At 39.9% G+C, this 20,788-nt stretch overlaps 1 protein-coding gene across 1 annotated transcript in view; it reads right to left on the bottom strand.

Annotated features, from left to right (window-relative positions):
• Positions 1-575: 575 nt before the first annotated feature.
• Positions 576-20,788, bottom strand: part of RELN (reelin) — a 484,263-nt gene continuing 464,050 nt past the window's right edge. Inside the window, 5 exon segments of the mRNA XM_030549629.1 lie at positions 576-1,683; positions 8,636-8,641; positions 15,381-15,479; positions 15,910-16,107; positions 20,047-20,266. Of these exon segments, the coding sequence (XP_030405489.1) occupies positions 1,587-1,683; positions 8,636-8,641; positions 15,381-15,479; positions 15,910-16,107; positions 20,047-20,266 (620 nt within the window). The 3' untranslated portion in view covers positions 576-1,586.

Raw genomic sequence — 20,788 nt, 5'->3', positions numbered from 1 at the left:
AAAAAAAAAAATTGACAAGATTGAGAGTAAAGTGATTGTCTTAAAAAGGAATGGTCCAGTCCATAGTGAAGGACACTGGAAGTCTGAACTTCTGGGTTTTGTTCCTAGTTCTGACAATGATGCATTATGTAACTTTGGCTAAGTCAAAGTTTTCAATTATAGGTCCTAGAGTTAGCCCTTAGAGGCCTGATTTTCAGAAGTGTTCAACACCCACATTTTCCATGAAATTGTATGGGATCAGCATAAATATGGATTTAGGTGCCTAACTTTAGGTATCCAAGCTTGAAAATGTTTGTTCTTACTCACCTGCCCTCAGGTTTGCCACTTGTAAAATACTTATATATCTCAGAGGTGTTAATGGAGCTTCCTCAATTAATGTCTCTAAAGCACTTTGAGATTCCCAAAGGAAAAACACTACTGAAGCACCATGTACTAAATATTAAAAAATATTATACAGTGTTCATCTGTGTGCTATTGTTAGAATCTGAGTGAGCAAACCAAATTCTTTACAAATAATTTCATTTAGGACACAATGGCCTGAAAAATCTAACAACAAACTAGTTTATCAACTTTACTTTATTGAAGCATGGATCTTTAGCTTGGTTCACCATATAGTGAAACATTTTATTTATGATATTAGACAGCTTAGGGCTATAGGGGCATTGAAATGTTGCTGGTGTAGGTACAACTTTATCAGAAGATACAAACATGACCTGCAATAGAAACAAACACCAAATAGAACACGATGAAACATTCACTTTACAAATCACTCCATTACTACAGACATCAAATGGCAGTTATTGTAAGTAAATCACTCACAGAGAACTGTTTTACCTTTAGACAAGGAAATGGGAACTTCTGTTTGGGGTTTTATCCACAGCTGCTTAGTAAAAAAATTTAAATGTCAAACATTCTTCTTATTCACAAAACAATGCTAACCAACAGACATATCAAAGAGTAAGACTGAAGGAGATCAATGTCTTTACAACTACTTTTGCAATTATCTTCTTGAGTAGGTATTGAAATTTGCTTTATGCATGTTATCAGAGTGTAAATAGCCCAAAAATCAGCAGCAAAATATTACAACAACATAACAAGTAAATACAGTGCCAATGTGTCATGTTGTAGAAGAGAATACAAAGAAGACAATGATAACTTAATCATATAAAATATGATACAGAGCTGAAATACAAGTGCATTTAAATAGCTATGTGACAAAGAATGTTAAATACTGTACTTAATATGTAGTTTTTTAAACATAAAATCTGAAAAAGTCTTTGTGCTTAAACCTTTTTCCTGTTAACAGATTAGTTGCTTGCTTCCCATACTGCCACTGTAACTGATATTACAACAGATCACAATTTTCACAGACACGTCAACATTGAAACATTTACCTATGAGAAAATAAGTCACTTCTCATTAGTTCACAGTGCGAAAAAGTGGTGTACACTCTGTCTTGAGAAAGGCTTTTCGTTATTCACCAAGCCAGTTGCAGAAAAGTCCTGATACCAGATGCAGTGCTAAGATTTAAAGAATGAAAAGCAACATATCACATGTTGGGAGGAAAATATAAATTTCTCGTTTCTTCATGGGTATCGTCTAAGTGACCTTCGTCTTCTGTTGTAGAAATGCCTGAGCCCATGTTGCCGTGAAAAATTCATCATGTAATTTTGTTTGCGAGTGCTGTTAAAATCAAAGGGTAGGGAGGAGGAAAAGAATGTCAGTCTCTTTGCATCCATTTTGAAATTGCCTTCTGACACATAATCTGGGGGGCCAGATTCTCCACCCTCTTGAGCCTTGCACAGTCTTTTCTGCCTCTGCAAAGTGATGTAAAATACTACCATTTGCATCTGATAGCATGTTCGAACAATTACAATGACTGTACAAGGTGCAAGGCAGTTCAGAATCAGGCCACTTTGATTTTGCTTACAATTCAGTATTTCAGAACTAGAGCAAGAATTTAAATTAATTATCACTGATGGGGGCTTAGGGCCAGATTCACTCAAGCTGTATGCACTCTATCCCCTCCCAACATAGGGCATTTCTCCAAGCCTGATTTATACTCCAAAAATCCTTCTCTCTCTCATTTACAGATTTCTAAATGGGAGAGATGCTGTTAACCTTTTTCCTCTTGAGTACAGCAGAAAAATACTACTCCACCTCACTAAAGTCTGGCTTTGCTATTGTGACGATTTGGAGAATCTGTTTGTACAACTTGTGAATTCAGGCCAATGTTACTCAGTTGTTGTTATGAAAATTTCTGTATCATTGAATACCTCTATATGTATGTGGTTCCACCCTTGCTGACAAGGGCTGTGTCACATTCCTTCCTCACCAGGCACAATGGGGGGTCATTAGAATGCCACAACTACTTATTCACGGGAAAGTACCATGGGACAATGGTTTAGCTGAAGCCTAGAAGAATCAATTTTATCCTATCTCTCTGCAGGAGGCTGGTGAGGGGGAGAGAGTGGAAAATCCTCAGCCAGAATAAAGGGACAGAGATGACAAAGCAGGGTTTTGAAAAGGGCTTATACGTGAGAACTACACAAGAAGTTTTGAGCAGGCGAGGGGGAAAAGACAAGAGATTTTCATAGCAAACAGGGCCCAGTTTAGCTGCAGGACCAAACAAAATCAACAGGGCCACCCAGAGGATTCAGGGGGCCTGGGGCAAAGCAATTTTGGGGGCCCCTTCAATAAAAAAAAGTTGCAATATTATAGAATACTATATTCTTCTGGGGGCCCCTGTGGAGCCCGGGGCCTGGGGCAAATTGCCCCACTTGCCCCCCACTCCTATGGGCAGCCCTGAAAAGCAAAGCAAACTGACCTGGGAAAGGAAAGATAGGAGCTCCATGGTTGAGAAGACAATCCATGAATGCAGAAGAAGGACCCTGGGAAAACGCACAGAGGATTCTGACCCTAACCCAAAGAATGCACTGCAGTGTGTGTGTGTGAGAGAGAGAGACAGAGACAGAGACCTATTATATGCCCTTGAAGCATTAACCCTGTGACCCCAGAGTGCATACTTGGCTGGTGTGCTAGGAAAAGGTGTGTTAAACTATGGGAGAGTGAGGGGTTAGCACTAGTCCCAGAGGCTAGGCAGTTGCACTTGAGGTCTAAGCTCTCAGGAGGGGATGCTAACCAGATTTGCACCCCACTAGTGTGCCCAGAGACCTCAAGCCAGGGCAGTGCCTGAACTCTGTTCAGATTCTAGAGCTTAAAGCACATGGAATCCAGAGTGGGATCCTTTACAGGGTCTGCTGAGTAGCCACTTCCTTTTGAGAATAAAATAAAAACACTGTTCCACCTCCCAAACAGATTTGCTAAGCAGCAAACCCTTGAACTATGTGACTTTGATTGAGTGAAGTTTTATTTAAAAAACCCAACCCAAAAATCTTTAGAAGAGGATCAAAGAAACACATGGGAATAGAGTGGCCAGATTTTAAATGATAAATCAAGACACTTTTCCATTTCCAAATAGGGCTCTTTCTCTGAAGACGGTAAGGCTAAATAAAACAAAACAAAGGGAAATCCCAGGGCACAAGGGAAACAAATAGAAAATTCTGGGAAGTACTATGAAAAGTACCATGAAAAGTTAATTTCCTTACTGGCTGAATAGGATAGGTGTATTTGGGGGGCTAATATACATTACAACTGAATGGGTGGAGGCTGTTGTATCTAATCACTAGAAACTACCGCCACCATCTAGACTTCAACTTTGTTTAAGGGAGAGGGGCATGGCTGTTACTATTTTTGGCCCTTTGGCTACACCAGTTCTAGCATATAGAACGGCCAGAAGATGGTGAAAGAATTTTGGTGCATATTATGTACAAATTCCATAAAAAGGCTAAACTGTATTTAAATATAAACATAGTTAAAATAATCTACATTGAAACAGTTGTAATACATATAAACAGCTAATATTTGCCAAGGAAGCCTTTTCCCTTATGTTCAAGCCCTCACTTAGGTTGGGTGTCAGAAGAGGCCACTTTCAGAGCTAGAAAGAATGAACTGGGAAAAAAGAGAGGTCTCTCTAGTGTTTCCTGCTGAGAGGCTGGTTTCTGAACAGTATGCCTTGTAATATCTTCATCTGGCCAAAAGTTATAAATCCAAACCAATATATTCCTGGTGTGGCTCCACTGATTAAATGCACTTGCATCAGAGTTGTCTCTCCATGTTTCTCCTGGCAGCTTAATTCCTAACTGGTGGGAATGCCACTGGCTCTGGAGAAGAAGTGTATAACTTTCATGATGATTCAGTACAGTTCTGCTCCTAAATGCAAACTTACATATAACCCTGAAGAGACTCACTTTTGAGGCTACATGGCAATTCTAAGCTCTACCATCTGTGATGGTGGAGTGGAACTCTGAACAGCTACATTTGGTTTAACTTTGCTTGTAATTCTCATTAGCACATTGGTGAATATATGTCTCATTTAAAGTTACAAGTAAAATCCATCCAGAATTATGAGAATGAAAAAATACATGTAGCACAGAATTCAAACATCTGACATTACTACAGCGCCTTTCAAGCCTATTGATCACAAACCACTTCACTATCCATATATACACATCACTATAAAGCAACCGTATCTGGGCGGGGAGCGTGGCAACCACTATGGCACAACACTGGGAGGAGAGGGGACAGATACATTGGCCAGAACCCTGGGGTGAAACCCCTGCTTTTAAAAATGAAAAGAAGGTGTCATGGGGAATTTAATGTCCATACATTGCAGGAAGGGCCTAATTTGTAAAGTCTCATCAGAGAGGTCTCACACAAGAAACTGCACAGAATGAATTCATCTCAGAATAATAAAGGGCAGTGTTGACTCTATTGGACTTTGATGCTGTTCTAGGAAGCCCAAGTATCATAATCCTGATGCTTAAGGCCACTGCACTATCCCTTCTGGACACTATTGGCAAAAAATATTACTATTCCCTCAAGGCTACGCTAGAAGACATCTTAGTCCAACATCTGCAATCAGATCCTACAAGCAACCAACAATACTGATGGTTGCCAGCATGAGAAAACTCAGTAATTCAGCAGAACAACTGCTACCCATCACAGAATGAACTGTCATAGGACCTGATCCTATCTTTTCTGGTTTCAATGAATGCAGGATCAGGCCTATAAAGATCAAGTGTCAAGGTCAGATTCACCCTTGTGGATGCAAGGGGGTGGGGTGCAATTTTCAGCCCTATGCATCCATGAGGGGAACACTGACTGCACCAGAGTGAGAGAGATTCAATCCAAGGAATGCCACCATAATTCCCTGGGGTGATTCCATGGAAAGACAACAATATGTTCTGGTGGAGTCCATGCAGCTTCTGGCTGGTTTGGCTCTGCCCCTCCAGGGCTGATCAGCCTGCTTTGGAGGTAGTGAGGCTTGGTTTTGGTCCCCCAGTGGTGAAAAGGATGCTGGCAGCTTGGCCTATTTACCTTTGCTGCAGGTGGACTGTGGGCCTCTGTTGCTGGAGGTCCACAACCCAGGGAGTTCAGCAAGTCCTAAGTTTTGTTATAAAGGTGATGCATGAAACAAAAAACTGGCAGCAGGTGTCACAATTACCTGTCTATTTGGGGAGCCTAGGGCAGGGTGGTGAGTTTTCATTGTGAATGAAAAGTAAACGCTCAGCTTGCAATCAATTACCCTCTCTCCTCCAAGTGCATAAACTTATTTTTAGTGAATATGACCCTTAAGAAGAAAAGATTAAATACACGTTTCTCAAAATAAGCATGAACCTCCCTGGGCAAGAATCGCTTTTACGGTGTATAAAGAAACCACCTGTATAAAATTGACTTCAAAATTATCCCCTTTCCAACAACTAACTGAGAACTTAATTTACTAGACTACACTACTTCATTTACTAGACTACACTAAAATAATTGATGCTATAACCCTGCCCGCCCAGTTTTTCAAGCCATGCAGCTTCTGGTGGGAATGGATACAGTACAAACTCTTGCATTGTTACAGTAGCTATTATGCCAGAACATCTTTCATTTAAGAGGCGTTTTTTGTTGAACATTTGAGCTTGATTTCACCTGGCTTTTACCCAGAAAGGGAAGTTCTGCACTACAATAATTTATTATAGTTTTGTGTGAGACTGACCGTGATTAGCAAAGCTAATGTTTCCTGTGCACCTTTATTTTCCTGCCACCTTATAATCTAAGGCAAATCAAATATGTTTTTAAGAAGAACAAATAGCTCAAAATGTTCTTTAACAATTCTTATTAATACACTATCATCTCTGTCTAACATTGCTTACCACCTTAAATGTAATGACACTAACAAGACTTAAGCAACAATAATTATGCTACAGACATTTTAAGGAAAGAAATGAAGAAATTTATAGAAGGTTATCATGTGAGTTATAGGCCAGAAGCAGTTGCTTAGTCTTTGACTTAAATTCAATCTATTAGTGGTATTTTACAAGGTGGTGAAACGTATTTGTTGTATGCCTCAAGGAAAGAGTTCACACGTTTTACTATGTTAAATCAAAACTGTGCAGTACAAGGAAAAAAGTAAGGTATGAAAACAAAACAAAACCACAAAACAACAATTAAGCTAATGGTCAGTCCTTTAGTTGTGCTGATAGGACCCAATCTCACTCCCACTGAAGTCTGTGGTAGTCTTCCCACTGACTTTGGTAGGAGTTGGTTAGGGCTTGAAGGGTTGATTCAATGCCCAGTGAAGTCAATGGAAAAATTCTCATTGTCTTCATAGATGTTGGATCTGACCTTTGGTGCAGCATATGAGAGTATATTCTGCTATCTATGGGCTGGGGTGGAGGTATATGCATATCATTTTATTAACTATAGTGGAAGTTAACATCATACATTGATAAGAGAACAAAGTCCAATAGTACTTCATAAGATCACTTTACTAGCTATATCATAAAGCCATTGCAGAAAAGGTAATTCTGCATTTATTGGATTTAGTGTCTGTAAAGAAGCCCTTTAATGGTTTTATGTAGCGGTACGGAACTTTATTTCTATTTTTTAGAAATAAACAGATTTGTCATTAAAACTTATGAAGATGCTGCTGTTACTATTTATATTGTAACAGTATCCATAATGTGTGAGGATATATGGGGAGAAACAATCCCTGCCTCAAATATTATGGGATCTGAATAGAATCATTTCAATCGCAAAGGGAACTTAGACACCATTACAATTTCAGTGAAAGGGCACAATAAACTTTCCAAGGTTCATCAGCATGCACTGATCCTTTGGTGCATCTTTGGTGCACTTACCACATCATTGGATGAAGGGTACAGATGAAAAAAAATCTCCCAAAGACTATTTATCTGTGGATCATTTGACAGAATGAATAGTAACAAAACTTAGGAAGCAATTATTGCACAATCCAATTGGTCACCTTTTTAGGGCAATCTGCTTGTATTTAAAAAAAATAAGGGGGCCGATACTGCCCTAACTTACACTAGTAAATTGCAAGTAATTCCAATGAAGTGACTGGAGTTACACCACTGTAAACGAGAGCAGATCTGGTAGACACAGTATAATGCAGAGCCATGTTGGATATGCTCAGTAAGCATGAACAATAAAGCAATTTATGAGGAGTTACTCTTTATGTGTCTTTTAAGCCTCAGCAATTTAACATGATTTGTTTAAAATATAAATTTCTTAGAGTACATATTGGACTATTATCCTGCATTTTTTTGTTTTTAAATGAAACATGGCCAAGCGAATAAGAACATTTGGTAAATAATATGTACCTATTCTAAGACCATTAATTATTTTTATTTGTTATTTATTTTTTTAACTGTCATGGCACATCAGAAACAAAGGCTTCTAGATGCCAAACCAAACTTTAACCTAAATCAAGCCTTTGAAAAAATGAAAGGCAACATGGTCTGATAAATAAATATAACAGTGTTTAGCATGAGTTACAAACCGCCTAAGAATGGTGACAGACTCCAGGCAAAACACTGGCCCCGCTGAAGTCAATGGCAAAACTCCAATAGGATCAGTATTAAAACCTATGTCTCTAGCTACTGTGGTGATTAGAAATGTCCAGCTGCATAACTATGGCTGTACAAAGTGATGCTGTTATAATAAGCAAAAAACTCACCCAATAAATACTTATTGCTGTTTTAGTTACATGGGCATGCATCACTCATATATTTATTGTACATGTTTACGGACACACAGGAGATAATTTTGGCTTTAATTCTGTAATTTTAATTTACTGAAAATAGTGGAAATTTTACATCAGGTCTAAGGGCCAGATCCTGCAAGTTGTTGAGCATCCTCAGTTCCGACCTACTTCAGGGATTGGTGGGAGCACTCAGGAATTCTACCACGATCAGGGCTCTCAATCCTTAGTTACAATGCCCACTGTCTTAACTGAAACTTTGCTTGAGTGAGGTGAACATATCCTGCAAACTTTAACTGCTCATGGCACTGAGAACCCTGCAGAATCAGTCTGTGAGGAACTGTTGCAGGGTTTGGGCCTTTATGAGACAGCAATGCATGCTCACTTCTTTGAGAGTACAAATGGGGCCGATCCCTTTCCCACAAAATATCATTATTGACAAAATACAGGGTTAGAGTCTTTAAAAGTACCGTAGCTGTACTACCAACGTATATTTGATATTATTTCAGGGAAAGTACTTACCTTACTCTAGTGTAAAACCAGTGACAGCAAATAATGAAATACAACACAAATTAGAAAATGCCTTTCAATGCATGCAGCACTGTGACTAGTCATAAAAGCCTGATGAGGTTTAGAGGCAATATAGGACTTTTCATCTCTTTTGAAAATAAAAATTGAACAAATTATTTCCTGATTTTTAGAATCAACATTTATATTTTTATTTTCTATAAAAATTCATCATGCAATTTTTTTTAGAAACATAGTAAAAGACAGTCTTAAAAGCACAGTCTGCACTCTACTAAATTTGGCATAAATCTTGTGAATACAAAGATAATGCCCTAACATTTTAATTGTTCCTTTTCTTTATTACAAATATTTTTAATAATCTTGAGTGAAATGTTTCAAAGCATTGCTTTCTGCTAAAGAAATGAAGCAAATGAAAATGTTTTTCCACATGAATATGTTTTGTTACGGCTAGAAGATATAATTTCTATTTGAATATTGCAAAAAAGCATAAAAATTCTTTGAAACAAATGCAACACAAAATCCTCAACAAGTCATTTGTGCCAAAAGTGTAAGATTATCTCAACAATGAATAGCATGAAGGGATGGTTTATGGAGAGATTATTTCTGTGTTTATTATTGCAAAGTTAATCCCCCCTCCCCCACAAAAATTTTGGGGCCATATCCTACATTTCTTGCACAACTAAAATTCCCAAGGATGTCACTGGGAGTTTTAGGTGCTTAAAGAATGAAGGATCAGACTCTTAGTTTGCAGTTTATTCTCGTTCAGTTCTGAATACATTTATCAGAGCTCACTATTTCTTTATAAGTTATTAAGGGCCCACTCTGTTTACAAAGAAATGGCTTTGCAAGAAGCACATGCAAAAAAGGAGTGTGGTTTTATTGTGCAGCAAACAGACTGTGAATTATAGGTAGAGAAAAACTGAAGTGCAAATGCAATGCAGAGCTAGACACAGGCTGTTTTTAGGGTAGAGGTACTTGGCCACAGAATAAGCATTCGTCTTTTAGAAGTGGAAGGCGGGGGATGGGAGGTAAGGGAGAATTACTTTTTTATCCTAAGGGCCACATTCATTGATCATGTAAGAAATCTGCCCAAAACTTTCTTCAAAAGTACAGAGAACAAGTATGCTGTATTAACAAAAGAAAACTCGGTTTAAAGGGACAAGATGACTTGATAGCAGTTTCACCCCCACTTTATAGGTCCACCACCATTAAAACGGTTTGAGAAATGATTAGCTGGCAAGATCATACCAATATATACTATATTCATAATAGCATCTATATTCACTCTGAGCACTATTTGCAGCTGCATGACAGGATTAGGAATATTTCTGTTGTATTAATTGAATGATTCAAAGAAGTATTACAGATAGGCCCTTGTTTCCAGCCTTCCTTATTGCACACATAGGTTTTGCATGTGCAAATTAACTGCCGTTCTAAATATTGGCATATTTGTTTGTGCAATCTATCTTGGGAGAAGAAAAAAAAATTGCCTCCACAGAAGGAGAGGCGAGGCTTGTGGAAATGTAGTCTATGCAGTGTCTGCTGCTCACAGGCTAGTGGTATGTTTGTGTTATCATAATCAGGAGTCAATCAGAATGAACAATATATAATAATCCTCTTTATAACTCAGCTATAAACTATGTTCTGGATGCTAAATTGGCATGGAGTCTCAGGAGAAAATTAATTTTAAATATCTGGAGAGATGAGAAGAGCCAAAGCATCAAAATAGAAATTATAAGGTCATGTAAGTATAAAAATATTCATAAATGTAACTCTAGAAACTGCTTTATTGCTAAGGGATTAAGTGGCCACTAGAGGGCACTGTAGGAGGGCATAGGGAACATTTGTAAATTGCTGGAAAGCAGAATCAGACCAGCTCTCTTGCTTCCAATGAGTCCGTACCGACCACAACATCCCTGGTGGGTGCCACTATTCCCAGCCTGATCTCTATGTCCCTCACTCTTCTTGAAGGTGGAAATCTTCAGGGGATAGTGAGTGCATACTAGCAGCAGATGCTGGAGGTGAGGAGAAACTGGCATGGAACCTACAGTCATTCAGTGGATGTAGGTCAACTGGCAGTGATTAGAGGTGGGCTGGGAGAATCTAGCTGTCTGCATGCTTAGGGAGGAAAAGTAGTGAAAGCAAGGGTGGGTTAGAGAGAGGAGACGTGGGGAGTTGTGGTAAGAAGGGGGCACCTCAGTACAGAATGCTGAGAAGTTTAGAGAAACAAGATGGGTGAGGTAATATCTTTTATTGGACCAACTTCTGTTGGCAAGAGAGACAAGCTGACCTGAATAACCTGAAGAAGAGCTTTGCATGGCTCAAAAGCTGGTCCAATAACAGACATTACCTCACCCACCTTGTCTCTGTAATATTCTGGGGCCAACATGGCTATGACTGCATTGCATACGACAAGAGAAGAAGTATTGTCATCCTCAGCAGCCTAAGGATTAAGATGCTTACTAAGATACTTTTATAGCTTTAAAAGAGTTTGAATTTAATAACTTAAGATCCAGATACCCAGGTCTCACTGAGTCACATCCAGAGCAGAACATGGGGCAGGAGTCAGAGATTACTTAATCCTTCCTTTGTGCTCCCCTAGTCCTGTGGAAAGCTAAGTAGTATTTCTATTCCTGACAACAAGCTCTAACCCACGCTGGCTACAATGGTGCTCCTGTGGCTGTGGCCATTCTGCTAGCACAGGACTGCTGGAGTTCTGGTCATGGTCATGGTCTCTGGTCATGGTCTCAATTCCCCAACATGCCTCCTGTGCTAGACAAGGAATATGGTGCATATAGCTTGAATAGCCTGCTCTACTCTACACCAACAAGAGAGTGCCCTATGCAAAAGGAATCCCCACCTGCTCCTGGGTGGCTTTCCAGCCCCTGTGTGCCATGGCAGAATAAAGGGGTTGGACTGGGAGATGAGGAGCTGGTCTTTAATTTGCAGCCCTCAGCCCCCTGCCAGAGAAAAAGGAATACAAAGTATGATCATAGTATGGTTTAATATTATGGCTGGAATAGTAAGGTTTATAATCAGATAGTGTATATAGTGGTTATACCATCTCCCCCTGGAATGTTTGAGATGTATGCGGGAGCTCCTCAATACACATTAACAACACGGATGACTAGATTTTTAAAATGAAAAATCCTGGGAGTAGAGCAAAAGAAGGCAGCAGAGGGGATGATTTTGGTGTGGGGCAGGGAAGTGTACACAGGATGGTGAGAGAGAAGAGTGTGTCCACTCCTTGATTTGTGGCTCTGCCATGCAATGCCTCTCCTTCTCCTTCACCACACTGTACTTCTGGCTCTATGTGTTGAGGAGGGGTAATTTGAGAACTTGAGCAGGAGGGGACTCCCTGGGAGGTCTCCTTGGGAGCCGGACAGGTTGTCAATATATGACAGGCCTGGCCAGGGCTAGTCCTTGAGGTGCACTCAGCAGGCCTGTGAACACTGTTACCAGCTCAACTAACTGGTTTCTCTTTCAGGTGGCCAATCTGCAGGGGTTACAAAAATGGGGCAAAACTCAGATTTTATTAAACAGACAGGGACCATCAGAGAGGACCTGAAAACAGGGATATTCCTGGTTTTCTGGGACATATGGTCACCCTACATATGAATTATTAGTTATTTGCTGACTAATACTCAGATAATACCCTCCCAGAAAACACTAGCAAGGGGACTGGGGTGGGGTGGAAAATTATGAGAAGATTGCCTCTTGCCTTTTTCCTTGGATCAAACCATTGTGGAGGTAGGTTTTGTTCTCTTGCACAGTGGGCAGTGATTCTGTGCCCATAATCCATGGATCAATACAGGACACAACTCTACCATTCCCTGTGGTTTCCTGACAACTTAGCTCCAATGAATGTCCCCGGCATAGGGTATTTTTGTGTGCAGAATTTAGTTTGTAAAGCCAAATTATGAGATGACATAGATGGTGGTGTAAGTGACAAGTTGAGATGGAAAGGCAGGGCTGCAGCAGAACAAGCAGTCTGTGGAGAAGTGGAAGAAGGTTTAGGGTAAAGCTGCTCCTCCATTACTTTTAATTAAAATATTTTATTTAACCCTTTCAGAAATAAAATAGAGCACAAAATCACACCTGTTGGTTGGTACAGCTCTGCCTCTCTACCTCCTTGGCATATGCTACCCCAATTAATGCTTGCTTACACTGATTTATTGATAAAGAACTTACACCACCATGTTCTGGGGCTGTGAATCTGACCCAGCATATCAACTTTCCTGTGCTTCCAGGACCCATTTTCTTCCTTATCCTCTCTCTTTTTCTCTCAGTTATTGAAAATCCCAAGGAAACTCAGATATTACGAACAGTATATGTCTAGAGAATCAAGGAGAATTAAGAATTAAAGATAAACTGTATTCATAATACAAATTGTGATGCTTAATGCGTGGATGTAAGACCATCCAGCATTAATAGTAATAATGGTAATAATTAACATTTATATAGAGCTTTTCATCTGTACTTCTCAAAGCACTTTACAAAAGTGGTTATGTATCATTATTCTGATTTTGAAAATGGGAGAACTGAGGTGCAGAGAGGTAAAGTGACCAGCCCAAGATGACACAATGAGGTACCAGCAGAGCTAGGAAGATAACCCAGTTTCCCAGCACCTATTCCTGTATTTGTATCCACTGCATGATATTGCCCCCCCTTGGCAAGCTAAGCAAGAGTTGGGATTTTGAGTTTGTGCTATAGCTGAATGTTATTTAAAATAATTTTTTTATGTAATATAGAGAATATTCAGATTAACTACAGTTCTAACCAGTGCAGGTACAGAGAGATACAAAGAGGTCAGAACTAATTAACTACTAATTAGTACCTGCCATATGTGCCATTGTGTAGCATTTTTTAAATCCTGAGAGCAGCATATCTTATGGTATTGTGATTAGCAGGGTTTTTGATTCTACATCTGGCCTTTTACTAACATACTGCTATAGCTCTGTATGTACCAATATCTGCTGTGGAAGTAAACAGTTTATTTGTAATGGTCTATCTACCTTGAGAGATTGTGACCTAAATTCTGACAGGCATATAGGCACTCACCTGAAAACCTATATCCAATATCCAATGCAGAGAGCAACGGTTGTTCTCTCTATTCTGGCTTTGCCCAAAACTCAGAGAGAGCCCTCAAAAAGTCCTCAACAGGAGCAATGGGGAAGAGGAGGGAGCATGATCTGCATAATTCCTCTTCTGGACAAAGCAGATAGAAAATACACTGTAGGAATAGTGTATCTGCTTTGTCCAGTCTGGTTTTAAAGTATCTCAAGTAATGGGGCTTCCACTACTTTTCTTGGGTGACTCTCCTACAGCATGATAGGTCACATTGTCAGAGAGGTTCTCCTGATATTCAGCCTAAATTTTCTTCTTCAAAATTCTATCTCATTCTTACTAATTATACTCAATTTCAGTATAATCAATGTTTAGATTGCTTAATTTTTTTTCTCAACTGCTTTTCTCCTTTTTTTCAACTTAAAAAAAACACCTTAAAGCAGAGAGAAGTGGGAATGTTGCATAAGCATCTGTACTTTTCCTCAGCTCAAACACTGCCCTAAATAATTAGCATTGGGTGTTTACATCCTTAGTCATTGGGAGATGCCAAGAACCATGTCCATCCCTCTGTTCCTTCAAACTTATGAAGGCAGAGCCTAACAAGGTGTGTAAAAGCAGTGGAGTGGATACAGCTACTTAGTGTTGGGATCAGAATGGCTTTTGTTTGGGGTTGATATGAATGCCATGCAAGCTGGTGCGCCTCAGCGGAAAGCAGAACAGGGCTAACTAGAGATCAAGTAATCCAATTTGCTACTGTTACAAAACAATACTTGCGGTGCTTCTACTAGTTTGAATTTAAAGACAGAAACCTCATTTTTATAATGACTAAATCTGGATGTTATCCAAATCTAATTTCTATGCTGATTTTTTAAACTTTTTCAATAAAAATGAACATTTGAACCTATCTATCGGGAAGACACGCTTCTCTCTGCCAACCATGTCAGCGATGAGTCCCAGCCCGTCAAGGCACTAGCATTTCGGCTCTACTGGAACTAAATTGTTAAAGAAAAAGCAGATAATCTCTCTGTGATATAATACAGTAGAAATGGGTTAATATTGAGAGTGAGACCCATTTTATTAATGGGGAAATCAATATGGTGAAGACACTTTACTTGGTAAAATCTTGACGGGGGATGAATACAGAGCTCGGATCATAGGAACCTGATATAGTGAACCCTGTTTCTGAACAGTATCCTTCTTACTAAAAAAAGGAAATGAATACGGCATTAATTGCTAATGCAATTTTTCAGAGCCTGATTCAACAACATTACTCTGCACAAAGAGCATACAATAGACTATTTTGTATCTTTCAAAGGATGTAAATCAACTTTACATGGCAGCATGCAGTACATGCTGAACACACACATCCTTTCAGATATCACATCATAAAATGTTTCGAAGACCTTGATGATTTATATGAATAAACCAATATTTAAAGATGCTAAAGTCCATGCTTTCCCTTCTGCATTTCTCCATGATGCACAATATGCTCCCCTGGTCTGTAACTTTATTTCCTGGTTGCCTTAAATGCTGACCTTTGTAGTCAGTGCAGAACATAATCAAAGAATGATTTTCAGAGAACATTTCTTACTGAGTTTAACATTCATGCCATGCTGAAGGAATTTCAATGCTTTTTGAGATGGAGATGTTATGAGGTGAATCTGATACTCACAGGACGACTTCTACATGGTCCAAAGCCCACTGATCACGACCTGTTCCATTGTGACGGGGCTGCCACCAGCGCAGTAAGACTCCTTTCATTCGTGCCTCCCTATGGTTGCAAACAGAAGTACCAGCTAGACCTCCATACTAAGAAGGACCCTTTCCAGCCTGCCTATCCACCCCCAAAAATACTAAAAGCAAAACCAAAATATTATCCATGTGCTCCTAAACCACAATATACAGCATCCATAAAGAGTTAAGGGGAAACAATATAAATACTTTTCACTTAAACTGAATTGATCCAGGAAACAAAAACAAGGTTTTGATGGTTTATTCTTTTATATTTTAAATTTAAAGTAAAGATTTTGCACTTATTTTAATTATACCAAAGGACTGCAGGCTACATTTTTAATTATAGCTATAATTATCATCCTTTTCCTCCACAATCTCTTGTCTCCTCTCTTTTCCTGCACAGATTCCTTTCTGCAGGAAATTTATAGTATGCATTTAGAAATAATGCAGTGTGATCGGGTACTTACAGCGGAACATTGTAGGACACTCTTTGGGCTTGTATAAAGTCCTTTGGCTGATGCTGTGCTATTACTTGCCATGTAATTCCATTATTTACACTGTACTGGAGTAGAACTGCCTTGTCCACCGTATTCGGATCACTCAGGTTGGTATTGCAACTCTCTGTTTGTGAAATGCTTCCAATTTGTAAAACAAACATTATTTTGCTGTAAAACAGAGGGAACAATGATTTTTAATGTATGCAATGTATTAAAGTAGGAGTGAAAACATTGCCAACTTGTAATTATCCTTTTTTAAAAATACAGAACTTCCAGAATAATTACTATTAGCAAACAAATAAACTGCTGTAATATCCATAAAACACAACCCCTTTTCTCAGTAATAATATGCTTTGTCAACAGTTTTCTGTTTAAGTATAATTTTAACATGCATCTGTGTAACTGGAGGCAATCAATCCATGATTACAATGCAACTGCTCAAAAGTGAGGTGTATCAATAGTGCCAAAAAGTCAAATGGGAACATGTACAAAAAATAAAAAGGGAAAAAACAAAGGACAAACAATAATAAGTGCCTTCTAAATACTTGTTCAGGTACCAAAATAAGAAGTCAAAAGCTTAACTTTATGGATGTAAGCAGAGTCAGGATGAGCTCTATCCTCACATCTGGAGGTGAATTATGGCAAGCGTGGAAAAGAATTTCAGGAGCTGATTTTGTTTGCATAGGCACACCCACTCCGCCTAGCATAGCCCACGGCAGCCTAAAATGGTCACTTTGACAGCCGTGAGATCCACAATTTCTCTGTTATTGGGGCAGGAGCAATAAAGTGTTGTTACCCTGATTACACTGCTCTACAGCCAAAATGCTTCTGAAATAAATGTAGTCCAACTTTACTAATTCTGGGTCACTGAGAGCGAAAATGATGCTTAAAATTGTTGATTGGCTCTAGTTTTCAAGATATGCTATTGGGTCAGTATATACGACCTTTGACTTGGGAATGGCGGAGGATAAGTGAGTTATAAAGGGAAGGGATCTCAATTTAAACCAGAAATGACTAAAATACATCTTAGATTGGATCTACGAATAAATCTATGACTGGGTTTGGACAGTACTTGCTTTTTAGGCAAAACAATGAATGATTCAATCTGAAGCTGGTATTGCGTCATCCATGATATGAATTGCATCATGTTATTCCTAGAAGTCATGGATGATGCAATCATAACGAAGCTTACATCACTCTGCTGAACAAATTGCCCTATGTCAGCTCTAGAAATCATACAGTGTCATGCTCTTTTATTTGTCAGTGTTTGATTTTGCAAAGGGACACATTTCTGTTTAGCCAAAGTGAGCAGAGATGCCTCATACTTGTGTGAACAGTGCAGATAACTTCTGCTATGTTTGTGGTGAAGTGACTTTTGTATCACAAAAGCGCAGTATAACCACTATGGTTAAGAAAGCCTATCACTTTTCTTTTGGCTGCAGAATTGGAGATCAGGACAAGAGGTGGGCCCCACACATATGCTGCAACACTTGTGCAACAAATCTTCGCCAGCGGTTGAACAGGAAAAGGAAATCTATGCCTTTTGCAGTGCCAATGATTTGGAGAGAGCCAACAGATCATACCAGCAATTGTTACTTCTGCATGGTGCCTCCAGTTGGGAAAGGTGCGTCAAAGAAGAAAATGTGGACTGTGCAATATCCAAACATTCCATCAGCTATATGCCCAGTACCCCATGGAGAAGGACTGCTGGTTCCTGATGCACCAGAATCATTCTCACTTGAGTCAGACGAGGAAGAGGAAGAGGATGAAACATCTGGCCCTGAACCATCAATGTCACAGGACCCACATTTTCTTCCATCCTCCTACTCTGAACCACACCTCATAACACAAGGTGAACTGAATGACCTTGTCAGGGATTTGGAACTACCCAAGAGTAAGGCAGAGCTGTTGAGCTCCAGACTACAGCAGTGGAATCTCCTGGCAGGCTATCAGGGCAAATGGAGCCCATCAATGCTTGCAGACTATTGCTGGACAGTGACAAGAGATGCTCCATTTAATGAATACAAGAGACAAGCCAAGAAGCGCCGAGTAGACACTGAATAGGACTAAACTATGTACATAATAGTTTTTTGCCTTTTCTTTCATAATACATTTTATTTATATAACCCTTTTGCTGATTTTTAAAGTGTTACATAAACAGAACAGGTGAAATATTATCATATAAAGCAACCATAAACACATGAAAAGACCTAGGTTTACAATTTATGATTAAAACTCTACCATCTACACAAAATACATAGACATAAAATGTAAAAACTTAAATATCTTAGAAACAGTAGCCAATGAGTTGTTTTAATTGTCATATTTGAATTCAGCACATCAAAATACATAATAAATATCACATTTTATCTCTGAAGCAGACGACTTCTCAAAAATTGTAGACCAGTGTTATGTGAATGAGGGACTATGAACCTGTTTTATGACAGAGGATCTCACCATCACCTAAGTAGCACTCGCTAGACAAGGGACATGGATGCCGAAACCCAGTGAATTTAGAGAGGTTGGAGACTGGTGTGTGTACCTGATGGTATGGGCCCCTTTTGAGGGCCTGGAACACCATTTGTACCGTTTCTTCTCCTCGCTCCACTGTTGAAGAGCAGAGCTAATTTTGATTCCATTAGGAGTCCATCTAGAGGCTGCTGAGCTGAATTTGCTTTGGGCCAATGGTGCACCAGCACTGGGGCTCCCCTACTACAAGCTGACATCACTAAGAGCTGAAATCACTAAAAGAGCTAAACTTACTGAGCTGAGATCACTGAGTGCTGTGTTAACTAGTGGGGGAGCCTGAAGATCTATTGCTAAGCGGCTTGCAGATTGGAGCAGTTTGCGGGACGGTTGGAGCAGCCCACAGAACAGTGAGCGGAGTGGAGCTGAGTGGAGCAGTTTGCGGGACAGTTGGAGCGGCCCACGGAACAGTGAGCATAGTGGAGCAGTTTGGAGGATGGTTGGAAGAGCGGCACAGCTGGTGGAATAGAGCCCGTCGTGGTGAAGGCTGCAGCAGAACTCCACAGAGAGGCGGGGCAGTCGGCCCTGGCCCACATAAGGTGCCCCTTAACACCCCGTGTACCGCCCCCCATTTCCACCCAGGCTGGGGGGGGGTAAAACTCTGCAGATAAACTTTTAAACTCGGGGGCGGCATTGACTAGGGACAGAGACTTTTGGGTTGTTGGACTTTGGGATGACTGGACTTAAGACCTTAAGGGGAAAAGGACATTGCCAAAACTTACTTGATGGGTCTTTTGCTCATGGTTTATGTTATAATCCTGTTTGTGGTGTTTCCCCAATATGATGCCACATTGTTTCCCTCCTTTATTAAAAGGATTTTGCTACACTCAGACTCCGTGCTTGCGAAAGGGGAAATATTGCCTCCTAGAGGTGCCTGGGGGGTGGTATGTAATTGTCCCAGGTCACTGGGTGGGGGCTTGAGCCGGTTTTGCATTGCGTTATTGAAACAGAACCCCTGGGTACTGAACCCGGCCCTTGTTGCTGCCAACTCAGAGGGGCAGAAGGGTTATATGGATAATATTTTGGCAAATTTGTGGAAAGCTCCTAATCCTAATTTTGCCTTTTACAGTTGGCCTCAGTGATATACACAGTGTCCTGTAAGCATTCCTTCTATTAAGTACCAAACTGACAGATTTCATTTGCAGAAACAGCAGAGATGTAAAAGGTATTCTTGTTAGCTGGTAGGTGAATGTAATTGTAGTTTACCAGTAATACTGGAAGTGGGTCTGTAATTACTGTTAGCATCCTCACTCACTAACGGTCCAAACAGTCTGGTGTCCAGTCTCTGCCAACGGTCTCATTTTCAGTGCTGGCTGCGCATACAGTGCTCTCTGGGGTGTGCTAAAACCATCTGACCTTTCCAGCCAACAGTCACTTCCTATTCCCTGACAAACTCCCAGCTAACAGTTGCTAAGCATTTTGCTGCCCTTAATTTTTTTCCTGCTGAAAGGCCAACCTGGTAGAGCCATCGTTCTTCATCGTTATCATTGGAACCCTACATGCCATTTCATTTTTATAAATAGTTACTTCTGTCATGAGCAGTTAAGGTGGTTTTTCAAATTAATAGTAAAGTGTTGTTACCTTGCTCGGGTGAGATCCAGAGGTTTAGTAATAGCTTGTCTTATTTGACATCCGTTAAAGTACAGTGAATCTCCATGGGCATATGGTGCCAGCTGTCCACATCCATTCCCTATAACTCCACCCTGAATAGTTTCCCAGTTTATTTCAGTGACTCTTTCAGATTCAAAGTTATCTTTAATGTAACTGGGAAGCTCATGGCTGAAAACAGAGCAGTCATCACCTAAAAAGGACAAGGCGAAGTTATAATACAGACAAGTATTGAAACATTGAGAAAAAAATGACTGAATTCAACTGAAGATTCAACTTGTTGTAGTTACTGCCACAGGCAGGGCGCTGTGTATAATATGACTGCACAGTGGCATACATTGCTTCCTAATTGCAGATTATGATCAAACTATTGTATAACTGTGCATGAGAATCTAAGCTTTCATTTTAAAAAAATAAGGGCATGATTCTCTTCTCATTTACAGCAGTGTAACTACATTGACTCCAGTAGGATTTGCACAGTAACAGGGAGAGGAAAATCAGGACCGAAGTCTCTAGTCTTCCTGTTTGCAATGAAAACCTTCAAAATGTGAACCTAATGTAAACCAATGCAGAGATGTCTGCCTAAGTCTGCAGGAGGCCTGAAACAATTGCTTTAATGGAAATGTCTCTAAGATAGCCAGGACTCAGCGTTATGGGGCTCAATCCTGCAAGGTGGTAGCAATCTGGCCCTGATCCAACAAAGCACTTAAGCAGT

The sequence above is a fragment of the Gopherus evgoodei genome, chromosome 1 (genome assembly GCF_007399415.2).
Source record: "Gopherus evgoodei ecotype Sinaloan lineage chromosome 1, rGopEvg1_v1.p, whole genome shotgun sequence".
Taxonomy (NCBI): domain Eukaryota; kingdom Metazoa; phylum Chordata; order Testudines; family Testudinidae; genus Gopherus; species Gopherus evgoodei.
Note: the sequence above shows the minus strand (reverse complement) of the source record. Positions and strands in the feature narration are given on the sequence as shown.